The following is a 12751-nucleotide window of genomic DNA, read 5'->3' as shown; positions in this document are numbered from 1 at the left end:
AAACAAACTCAATGTAACCAAAGCTCCAGGGCCTGATGGACTGCACCCCAGAGTTCTTAGGGAACTCAGTTCTGTAATTTCACTACCCTTGTATGAAATATTCCGTGATTCTTTGCTGACTGGTATTGTGCCGAGGGACTGGCGTAAGGCAAATGTAGTGCCGATTTTCAAAAAGGGCTCTCGAACTTCCCCAGGTAACTACAGACCTGTAAGCTTAACATCCATTGTGGGGAATCTATTTGAGGGGCTTATAAGGGACTACATCCAGGAATATGTAGTGGCTAATAATATTATAAGTGATAACCAGCATGGTTTTACTAAGGACAGAAGCTGTCAAACCAACCTAATATGTTTCTATGAAGAGGTAAGTAGAAGCCTGGATGGCGGCGTGGCTGTGGATATAGTGTACCTGGATTTTGCAAAAGCGTTTGACACAGTTCCTCATGGACGTCTGATGGGTAAGTTAAAGTCTATCGGTTTGGAAAATTTAATGTGTAACTGGATTGAAAACTGGCTTAATAATCGTACCCAGAGAGTGGTGGTGAATGATTCCTACTCCGAATGGTCCCCGGTAATAAGTGGTGTACCCCAAGGGTCAGTACTGGGCCCTCTTCTGTTTAACTTGTTTATTAATGATATTGAGAATGGAATTAACAGCAATGTTTCTATCTTTGCAGATGACACCAAGCTTTGTAGTACAGTACAGTCTATGGAGGATGTGCAGATGTTACAGGATGACTTAGACACACTGAGTGTTTGGGCGTCCACTTGGCAAATGAGGTTCAATGTGGATAAATGTAAAGTTATGCACCTGGGTACTAATAACCCACATGCATCATATGTCCTGGGGGGAGTTACTCTGGGAGAGTCGCTGATGGAGAAGGATCTGGGTATACTTGTAGATAATAGACTACAGAACAGCACACAATGTCAGTCAGCTGCTTCTAAGGCCAGTAGGATATTGTCATGCATTAAAACAGGCATGGACTCTCGGGACAGGGATATATTATTACCGCTCTATAAAGCCTTGGTGCGGCCTCATCTGGAGTATGCCGTCCAGTTTTGGAACCCGATTCATAAAAAGGATGTTCTAGAGCTGGAGAGGGTACAAAGACGGGCAACTAAACTAATAAGGGGAATGGAGCATCTTAGTTATGAGGAGAGATTAACAAAATTAAATTTGTTAAGTCTGGAGAAGAGACGTTTAAGGGGAGATATGATTAACTTATTTAAATATATAAATGGCCCCTACAAGAAATATGGGGAAAAGATGTTCCAGGTAAAACCCCCTCAAAGGACAAGAGGGCACTGCCTCCGCCTGGAGAAAAAAAGGTTCAATCTCCGGAGGCGACAAGCCTTTTTTACCATGAGAACTGTGAATCTGTGGAACAGTCTACCACAGGATCTGGTCACAGCAAAAACAGTAGAGGGCTTCAAAACAGGGCTAGACAAGTTCTTAGACCAAAATAATATAGATGCATATGTATAGAACATATCACCCCTCCCCCTTCCCTGTATCCATCCCCTCCTTGGTTGAACTTGATGGACATGTATCTTTTTTCAACCGTATTAACTATGTATTCTCTACCTGTAACACCAAACAACACGCTGTATTCTCTACCTGTAACACCACACTGTATTCTCTACCTGTAACACCACACAGCACGCTGTATTCTCTACCTGTAACACCACATAGCACGCTGTATTCTCTACCTGTAACACCACACAGCACACTGTATTCTCTACCTGTAACACCACACAGCATGCTGTATTCTCTACCTGTAACACCACACAGCACGCTGTATTCTCTACCTGTGACACCACACAGCACACTGTATTCTCTACCTGTGACAGCACACAGCACACTGTATTCTCTACCTGTAACACCACACAGCACGGTGTTCTCTACCTGTAACACCACACAACACGCTGTATTCTCTACCTGTAACACCACACAGCACACTGTATTCTCTACCTATAACACCACAGAGCACACTGTATTCTCTACCTGTAACACCACACAGCACGCTGTATTCTCTACCTGTAACACCACACAGCACGCTGTATTCTCTACCTGTAACACCACACAGCACGCTGTATTCTCTACCTGTAACACCACACAGCACGCTGTATTCTCTACCTGTAACACCACACAGCACTGTATTCTCTACCTGTAACACCACACAACACGCTGTATTCTCTACCTGTAACACCACACAGCACGCTGTATTCTCTACCTGTAACACCACACAGCACGCTGTATTTTCTACCTGTAACACCACACAGCACGGTGTTCTCTACCTGTAACACCACACAGCACTGTATTGTCTACCTGTAACACCACGCAGCACACTGTATTGTCTACCTGTAACACCACGCAGCACACTGTATTGTCTACCTGTAACATCACGCAGCACACTGTATTCTCTACCTGTAACACCACACAACACCCTGTATTCTCTACCTGTAACACCACACAGCACGCTGTATTCTCCGCCTGTAACACCACACAGCACGCTGTATTCTCTACCTGTAACACCACCCAGCACACTGTATTCTCTACCTGTGACACCACACAGCACGCTGTATTCTCTACCTGTAACACCACACAGCGCTGTATTCTCTACCTGTGACACCACACAGCAAGATGTATTCTCTACCTGTAACACCACACAGCACGCTGTATTCTCCACCTGTAACACCACACAGTATGCTGTATTCTCCGCCTGTAACACCACACAGCACACTGTATTCTCTACCTGTAACACCACACAGCACACTGTATTCTCCGCCTGTAACACCACACAGCATGCTGTATTCTCTACCTGTAACGCCACACAGCACACTGTATTCTCTACCTGTAACACCACACAGCGCTGTATTCTCTACCTGTAACACCACACAGCATACTGTATTCTCTACCTGTAACACCACACAGCACACTGTATTCTCTACCTGTAACACCACACAGCACGCTGTATTCTCCGCCTGTAACACCACACAGCGCACTGTATTCTCTACCTGTAACACCACACAGCACGCTGTATTCTCTACCTGTAACACCACACAGCATGCTGTATTCTCTACCTGTAACACCACACAGCACGCTGTATTCTCTACCTGTAACGCTGATATTGGAACAAAGTAAAGAACTTTTGGATTTTTTTTCTTTTCATTTCCACACACATATTATGATCAAGCAACTGTTATCTTTGAAGTTTGGGCCCCACAATAAGGATCTGATCCTCTCTGCCGTTTAGCATCATTTACTTGTGTTACTGCATCATTTTTGTGAATACGCTGCAGTACTGCAATGACACTCCAACATGTGTGAACACAGCCCTAATCTCACTTCACCCTTCTGCACAATTAGAGAAATCAGTGCAGCAGCTGCTTCTGGCCGGACAGAGATGGTGAATCACTCAGGGGATTGGGGGATCCAGCCAAGCCTCCTGGGAGATCACGCCCTGCCCCCTGTCTGCATCATCAGCCTGTGCTCAGCAAACACACACAGTGTTAGACAGAGGCATGGGATATTTGTCTCCTAAGGTGGTAGAGCAGTGGGAGCAGGAGACAATGTGGATTTGCACAGATGCCATTTTTTTCACTTCCTGGATTTCTATCAGCTACCAGTGCGGCAGAACCGTACAGATACGGTAATACATTGTATAGATACATCTATATAACTTTTAATGTACTTTTAATAGATAACAAGTTTTCCTTACCCGGAGTTCCCATTTAAATGGTTGATGAATGATTTCATCACACGCCACACTCCATATGTTGTATAAGCGGTTATTTGTAGATATTTTTATATTGGCTAGGGTGAGCACCTGTAGTCAATCTGCACGGGGAAAGGTTGTCACCGGTAATCAGTAAGGGCTTACAACAAGTAAAATACTTGCTTGCAGGGGGGTGACACATGCCACACTATTACATAAGCAGGCAAAGCTCATTCCAAGACAGAGGCTTTGGGACCTATAGGGACCTATAGGGACCCTTTGGGACCTATGGCCATACTGACATACAGGGTACAGGTATATTTTAACATTTGTAACATACAAGACGTGGGAATATTTCTGTATATTTCCTGCTTTCTATTTGTTTTTGTAATATTTATTGTATTGTTAGTTTGTAGAGGTGTATGTGTACCTTTATAAGGCAGGACTATGGGGTGAAGTACAGGGCCAAGAGGAAGCACACATTGTGGGCGCACAAAATGGCTGTTGCACACTCACTCACCTGCGTGCTAATAAATAAACTGCATTGATTGGAGCTTCATTCGGTGCGTGCCACATTTATTCTGCTCTGTTGGATGACTGCCCAGGTTAGTATGACATGTCCTTAAAGTAAGACAGATATGGCTGCACATCCATAAATACATCAGAATTTTCATATACAATGTGTGACCAATGGTTAACCAACCATTCAGTGCAGCCAGTTTTGAATGACCTGGCTGTGGCCAAAGAGGGGGATGGAGCAACAGGATAGTGGTGACGCTGAAGCCAGGGAGGTAAGTGTCCTTTATTATTTTTAAAAACTCAATCCCAGGGCATATGTAAAAAAAAAGTGCCTTTCCTGGAGACCCCTTTAAGGATCTAAATCTGTATAGTAAGGGCCCGGTCACACTATTGACATGTCATTTCTTTGAGTGGAGAGGCACGTGAGCAGGAGAGATTCGGCGCGGAGTCCACGGATGGAGGTTCCCAGCAAAATCTCTGCATAGAATCCATAGTATGAATGGGCCCTAAGGAGGAAAGGAGGGACATGATTGAAACCTTTCAATATATTAACCCCTTAAGGACAGAGCCAATTTCGATTTTTGCGTTTTCGTTTTTTCCTCCTTGTGCATCAAAGGCCATAGCACTTGCATTTTTCCACCTAGAAACCCACATGAGCCCTTATTTTGTGCGTCACTAATTGTACTTTGCAATGACAGGCTGAATTTTTGCATAAAGTACACTGCGAAACCAGAAAAAAATTAAAGTGTGGTGAAATTGAAAAACGATATGTAACATGTATAACTTATATTGTATCTGATGGCCTGTAAAAAATTCAAACCATTGTCAACAAATATACGTCACTTAAAACCGCTCCGTTCCCAGGTTTATAGCGTTTTTATCCGGGGGAGGGGGCTTTTATTAGGGGAGGGGGCTTTTTATTGACAACAACACTATATATTTTTTTTTTACACATATACTAGAAGCCCCCCTAGGGGACTTCTAGTATATACACTTTGATCTCTCATTGAGATCTCTGCAGCATAGATATGCTGCAGAGATCCATGAGATCGGCACTCGTTTACGTCGGGCTGCTGCAGCCGGAAGTAAACGAGTGCCGAGCTGGGGACGGCGCCATCTTGGAGCGGTCCCCGGCCGGCTTCAGAAACGGAGATCGCTCCTCCAGGATAACATCCCGGAGGAGCGATCTCCGCCACTAGACACCAGGGAGACGATGGATCCGGTAATCGGATGCAGCTGTCATGTTTGACAGCTGCATCTGATTACTGTATTAGCGGGCACGGCGATCGGACCGTGACGGCTAATACCTACGGTCCCGGGCTACAAGCGTCACCCGGGACCGCCGCGGTTCAGAGCAGGGTCGCCGTGCGGCCCCGCTCTAAACGCCCTTACCGGCAATAGGGCGTACCTATACGCCCTTTGTCGTTAAGGGGTTAAAGGCCTAAATAATGTTCAATAGGGAAGTGTTTTTAATAATAAAAAAAACTCAAGAACAAGAGGACACAGTCAGAGGTTAGATAAGAAAAGATCAGAAACTATACGAGAAAATAATACTTTACTGAAAGAGTAGTAGATGCTTGGAACAATCTTCCAGCAGATGTGGTTGGTAAATCTACAATAACTGAATGTAAACATGCCTGGGATAAACATATATTTATCCTAAGATAATAAGAAGGGAAATACTAAAAGGGCCGACTAGATGGACCAGGTGTTTTTTTTTCTGCCGACAATCTTCCACATGAAAATTTCAAGTGCTTTTTATGCAACGGATTAGCCACACATATATCAATAAGGAAGTCATGGGTTAAAAATTGCACACAAAGCAATATTATTATTATTATTATTATTATTATTATTATTAATAGAGCGCCCTTAATTCCTGAGCGCTATACAATAGATAGGGGTAACAAGCAGGAACAGTACAAGATCAGGACACATTACATGAGGGCAAAAGACAGACTGGTACATGGGGGAGGAGGACCCTGCCCGCGAGGGCTCACAATCTACAAGCAGTAGACAAATGCCACTGACGTTGTCACAACAACTTTAAAATAGGAACTTCCCCTTTTAAGCTGAATTGTCTGTATATACAGATACGAAAGTCGTTCCAAGTAATTGCTATCGGAAGGCAAAGTATAAAAAGCAGAAGCAAAGAATTATGCAAAACCATCCTTGTGGCAGCTGAGCACTGTGTGACTCCGGGAGCTGTCAATGTTTTTGCCACTTACAGAAACGTAGCTTACAGGCATGATAAGCCAGAAACAGAATATGTGGATAGTATATTAGAGGTTGTATCGCTTATATCATGTGGACAGGGACTAAGGGGACCATAGAATAGCTTCAATTGTTTACAAATGTGTGCAGCAGCATGGAGCAGCAGTGGGTGTCTGCTGCAGTCACACAGCAGGGAGGAGCTAGTCTCCATGGTAACCCACATCAACAAAAGACGTAATGTTCTGTAATGTTCTCTGCTGTGAAGGCCTGCCTGGACATACCACAATGCATCCCTACGAAGGCAGAATAAGGTAAGGAAATGCTGTTTATATCCTTGTTGTCCATTCATTTCAAACTTTTGTAAAGTTAAGTATTTTCAACCCCATCTATATGCATCACGAATTTTCAGTGTGGGTTATGATCCGTTTACACGGAGCAATTATTGCTTAAATCTGTGCGATAACTATCACATTTGAGCAGTTATCTGCCCGTGTAAACACAGCTAACGATCAAGTGATAATGGCCCTATTCCACGAAACGTTTGTCGTTCATAAATTCGCTAAAACGACCGCTCGTTAACGATAATCGTTCCGTGGAATAGATGTAAACGATCGAACGACTACAGCAAAATCGTCGTTCAGTCGTTATAAAATGTTTTTCAACATGTCGAAAAAAAATCGTTAGTCTTTCAACGCTAATTCGCTAATCGTTTTGTTGAATTAGAAATCGTGAAATCGTTCACCCAATGTGTTGAAAAACTAGGTGTGTTGTATTCAAATTATCACCCCGGCGAACGTTTTAAACGAGCATGTAACGACCGCAAAAGAATCGTTCTCGTTCACGTGTTATATGTTGTCGTTCGCAAAATATAGTCGTGAATTAATCGTTATCGAGCGGTCGTTTTAGCGAATTTATGAATGACAAACGTTCCGTGGAATAGGGCCATTAGCGAGAAATCGTCAATCGTGGTCTTTTGACATGTTCTCAATTCGTCGCTGGTCGCACGCTCGATAATTACAGATCGCTTCGGCCAAACAGTCTTTCAAAGATTCAGCCTAGTGTGTAAGATGGGATTAAGCGATCTTAAAGTGATCGTAAAAACTTTTTTTTTTTTTAGCAACTTATCACTCCATGTAAGAGGACCATAAGAATCTGTGGCAAATATAGTAAGTACTGCAGTATATTATATCAGTGATCGGTTGCATGATCAAGTTCTCCAGTGTCAGATGTAAAAATTCACCTACACACTCAGAAGCTTTTTCAATGCTGGAAATTGTAATTGTAAGACATTCCATAGAAATAATAGTATTCTTAGGCACTGTAAACTGTTGTGTAAATGGGCTATTGTTATATTTTTATAAAAAGACATTTTTGTTCTCTACAAGCACATTCAGATTTCCGGGAGGAAGGAGGGGTTCAGTGGTTGGGGATGCTTTGCAAGCGGTTTGGGGAAAGGGGTGTGTGTGTTCTGTATCAGCTGTTTTAGCTTTCTTGGGGGTGGGAAGTATTCTGTAACACACTGGATGGGGGTTGTGGTTGGGGATGTGCTGCCAGTGATGGGGAGGTTTACCAGCACATTCGGCTTTCTGGAGGTTGGAAAGGTTCTTTGACACAGGGGTGGGGGTGATCTAGCTGTGGGGATGCGCTGGGATCCCTCTTTTTTCACGGATTGCATGGAGAGAAAAACACAGATCCCATAGACTTCTATTGGGGGATCCGTGCTGTGATCCGCCTTCGCAGTAGGACATGTCCTATTTTTTCGCAACATGGATCGTATAATTAGATGCATAAGATTCAATGTCCCCTTAAATTGCTCTTGGGCCCGGAATCCGTGATCGTGGACAACTTTGCTGAATGTGTGAATGAGGCCTAAGAGAGACATTTATGAACACTGCACCAGTGGCGTACGCCACAGAGAAGGCGCAGGTACTTACCTTCTCCGTCACATACACCTGCCGTAACCCCTGCTCGCTTTAACTGTTTAACTGTCAGTGACATAAATGCAAAACCATAGTACCAAAAGTCAAAGATTGCTGAGTTTTGATCACATCACCAAAAATGATTAAAAGGTCCCATGTATGCAAAAGTACAGGTAAAAGCAACAGATCACACAAAAAGGGGACAGAACCTGGTGGTTCACAGTTTTGTAAGTTACATTTTTTAAAATTGTAAAAGAAATTATTAAAATTTAGTACAGTTGGAGTCGTACCGACCTATAGGATACATTTCTCGTGTCAGTTCTACATTACAAAAAAATCACCATAATGGTAGTCTAAAATGGGGCCAATAAAAATGGAATAATGGAAGACTGCTAAAAACACAGTGCTTTGCATTAGCATTGTTGCATGGTTTTGTGATCCTGTTGATCCGATCAGTCCAGCAGGTCATAGGTCACAAGTCAGTCAATCATATATACAGGAGGTCAGCCCTTCCTATCACACATACCTATTGTAAAAAGCTCATTGTCTCATATCTGCTATTATTATTACTGACCTTCTCATGTACATCTATGTGGGGGATTTATCAAAGGCTGTAGAATATAGGCTGGTATTGCCCATAGCCACCAATCACAGCTCAACTTTCAGCTCTGGTAAAATGAAAGGGGAGCTGTGATTGGTTGCTGTGGGCAGTTTACACCCTTTGATATATCTAGGCCTATATGTGCACAAGGTTTGGGATACCAGGGCATAACACATACAGGAGCTTATAGGACATCCCATTCTTAATACATAGACATTAATATAGATTTGGTTCCCGCTATGCAGTTATAACAGCTTCCACTCTTCTGGGGAGACTTTCTACAAGACTTTGGATTTCTGCTCTTTCATTCGGGAGAACATTTGTGAAGTTAGACACTGATGGAGGGAAGAGTCCAGGCTCACGGTCTCTGTTCTAGTTCATCCCAAAATTGTTGGATGGTGTTGAGGTTTGGGGTGGGGTCTTTCATACAATGTCATGGACCTTGCTGCATTTACTGGGTGCAGTCACGCTGAGACAGAAAAGTGAAGAACCCAAACTGTGCCCACAAAGCTCAAAGCAACAAATGTTTTAGTGTTGAAGCATTTAGATTTCCTTTTATTGGAACTAAGGAGCCAAGGCTGACTGAGTTACCCCTAAAGCATTGTGCCTCCTCTACAGAACTCTACAGCTGGTACAATGCAGTCAGGCAGGTAATAACCTCCTGGCATTGACCAAACCCAGACTCATCTGTCATACACCAAAGAGAGAGGTGTCATCCTTCTCTCCAAAGAAAATGTCTATTCTATTCCAGAGTCTAGTTGTGAAGCCATCTAGTGCTTGGCATTGTGCTTAGTAGTGTAAGGCTTGCATGCAGCTGCTTAGCCATGGAAACCTATACCATGAAGCTCATGGTGGGCACAGGTTTTGTGCTGATGTTATTACCAGATGAATTTCGCTCTCTGCAGTTATTATTATTATTATTTATTTATAAAGTTAATAAAGTCAGCAGAACATAGTTACATAGTTAGTACGTTTGAAAAAAAGACACGTCCATCAAATTCAACCAAGGATGAGATGGATGAATTCTACATTCTATAAATATGCATTTATGGTAATTAGTTTAAGAACCTGTTAAGCTTGCTGTGACCAGATCCTGTGGTAGACTGTTCCACAGATTCACAGTTCTCATGGTAAAGAAGGCTTGTCGCCTCCGGAGATTAAACCTTTTTTTCTCCAAGTGGAGGCAATGTCCCCTCGTCCTTCGAGGGGGTTTTACCTGGAACATCTTTTCCCCATATTTCTTGTAGGGGCCATTATATATTTAAATAAATTAATCATATATCCCTTTAAATGTTTCTCCTCAAAACTAAACAAATTTTAAGGGAATCAATCAGTACGATTGTGCCGATATGGTTCCCTGCAGCACAGTATAGAGCTACTGTGCACCTCGCAGAGAATACCAGCCGTGGCTGCATCAGTAGCTTTATAAAGGTGAAAATAAAATTTTATCATGCTGCGTGAGGCCGGGAGAGGGGCGGCAAGTAGTCATCTGGGCAGGGATCTCTGGCTCTATACCTGTCAGTGCTCAGTGTGGGGATGATTGACAGGCAGAGAAACCTGTTCGTGGCAGAAATCTACACCTGCTTTGGTGTATGGCAGGTGCAGGGCTGACTGGATTCACTAAGAGGCATGCACCTCTTAGTGAATCTGGCGGGGCATTTGGGGACGGGGCCTAATTTACAAGTACGCTGCTGTAGACAAAGCGATTTTTCTTTTCTACCAATTAATGATAAATGATTGCAAATGAGTGCTTTTGGGAACGACCTGAAATCATTCACCATAATACAGTACATGGAATGATAGTCGCTAGTTACGATCGTTCGTATTTGCTGGTATACGAACAATCGTAGTGATGAATGAACCATGTGTACATACCCCGAAAGATTTGCGAATGATTAGTGAACGATTAACAATGATTTTATGGTAAGCTCAAAAGATGTGATTAATGACATACAAACAAATCTTCGTTAGTCATTTGATCTTTGCCTGTATACACATAGAAAGATTATTTCTTAAATCCGAGCGATATAACGTGTAATAGGACCTTAAGTTAATATCATTATTAAACAAGTTAAACAGAAGGGGTCCCAGTACTGACCCTTAGTGTACATCACTTATGTAACTGGGGACCATTCAAAGTAGGAATTATTCACCACCATTCCGTCATACACTTTGTTCCTGAGCATTCATTCACCCCGCTCTGTAACTTTACGTGGTCATTTGCTTTGTGGCTTTGGTTCCTAAACGCTTCCTCTTCTTAATAATACGCTAACAGCTGATCATGGAAGATCTAGGAAGGGAAGAAATATCAGGAAGTGACTTGCTGCAGTGGTGACTCTTATTACAGCAAGGTAGGGGCTGGATTGTAGGATATAACTAGGACAGATCTCCAGGTCTTTTTTTTTACATAACAAAGTAATAATGTTAGTAATAAATTTTATATTATATGTTTTTTTTTCTCTTTATATCAGAAATCCACAAGATGGCCGACGTCACTGAGCTCCACCAGGCAGCAGCTCTCGGGGATTACGATTTGGTCTCGGAGATCTTGAAGAGAGGTCTCCATGACCCAAATCACAAGGATATAGACTGGAGTGACAGGACCGCGCTGCACTGGGCCGCAGCCAAAGGTACATCCAGTGTAAATACACCTGACACTTGTAGATGTGCTGCGTTACAGGCTCTGGGAGTCCTGTTGGAAGGCATTTTCCTCCGAGTTGTGATGACGTTGTGACTCGGCTGATAGTTTGCACTCTCTGCCAATCAGTGACTGCATCAGCGTCCGGCCTCAGTCACTGACTGGCTGAGTGGCTAGTCCATCAGCTAGGTTGTGACGTTGGCTCTCCTGGATATTCCAGAGTGGCAATCCAGTGCTGGAGAGGCACAGGGAGAGGAAATATAGTTTATGTTCCCCTTGTGCCCTGCAGTTGGAAAAAAAATTCCTGTGACCGGACTTCTCCTTTAAGCATATAAATATGCTGCCTCAACTGTTTCTTTGTAGTGATTTTTAAAGGGATTTTCCAAGGGGTAGATGCTTGCTTACTATTAGGCCAGGTGACCACAGTCATTGCTCTGAACTACTCTACTCTTTCCCAGCAGGGCAGTCGGACACGGTGAAGCTGCTAGTGGACTATGGGGCCCGACCCTGTCTAAGAACGGACATTGGCTGGACACCGGCACATTTTGCTGCAGAGTCAGGAAAGCTTAGCGTCCTCCGCACCCTCCACTCCTTACATGCACCTATTGACGCCACTGACATCCATGGAGACTCCCCCCGAAGAATTGCAGAGATTTACGGCCATAAAGACTGCGTCAAGTTTCTGGAGACGTAAGTGTCATCCTACACAGAATATAAAGGGTAAAGTTCTTAAAGGGGTTGTCCATGATTGGATACAGGCTGCTTTCTTCCTAAAACAGTGCCACACAGCAGGACAGCAGGTCGCATGTGGCATTGCAACTGTTTTGTACATTGCAACTTATTGTATATATGGGTTAATTTACTAAATGTGCTTGTACTTCCCAGGGCTGAAGTGGAATGCAGAGACCACCGTCTAGCTGCATCTCTGGACGGGACCCCCTTGGATGAGACAGATGAAGACTGGGAGGCCAAGAAATCAGAACTCCTCAAATCTCAACTCCGCTCAAAGAATAAACACTCCAGGACTAAACAAGAAAAACTTTCCTCCAGGCCGATGTTTATCCAGCAATCATGTCAGATACAAAGAGGAAGGTCATGTCATCCATCAAATGAGCGGAGAATAAAGTGATGAAACAGA

General features: G+C 43.3%; 1 protein-coding gene across 4 annotated transcripts in view; it reads left to right on the top strand.

Moving 5' to 3' along the window:
• The window catches only part of ANKRD66 (ankyrin repeat domain 66), a 25388-nt gene extending 12637 nt beyond the window's left edge, over positions 1-12751 (top strand). For 2 of the 4 annotated variants that reach the window (XM_069975859.1, XM_069975860.1), the window contains exons 5-8: positions 7573-7621; positions 11447-11605; positions 12072-12303; positions 12499-12751. In XM_069975859.1, the coding sequence (XP_069831960.1) occupies positions 7573-7621; positions 11447-11605; positions 12072-12303; positions 12499-12742 (684 nt within the window). In that variant the 3' untranslated portion in view covers positions 12743-12751. The remainder of the gene's footprint in view (positions 1-7572; positions 7622-11446; positions 11606-12071; positions 12304-12498) is intronic. The other 2 variants (XM_069975857.1, XM_069975856.1) reach the window with 2 other exon arrangements.

This window comes from Dendropsophus ebraccatus, chromosome 6 (assembly GCF_027789765.1).
Source record: "Dendropsophus ebraccatus isolate aDenEbr1 chromosome 6, aDenEbr1.pat, whole genome shotgun sequence".
NCBI lineage: Eukaryota > Metazoa > Chordata > Amphibia > Anura > Hylidae > Dendropsophus > Dendropsophus ebraccatus.
The sequence above is the reverse complement of the archived record's forward strand: the minus strand, read 5'-3'. Positions and strand labels throughout refer to the sequence as shown.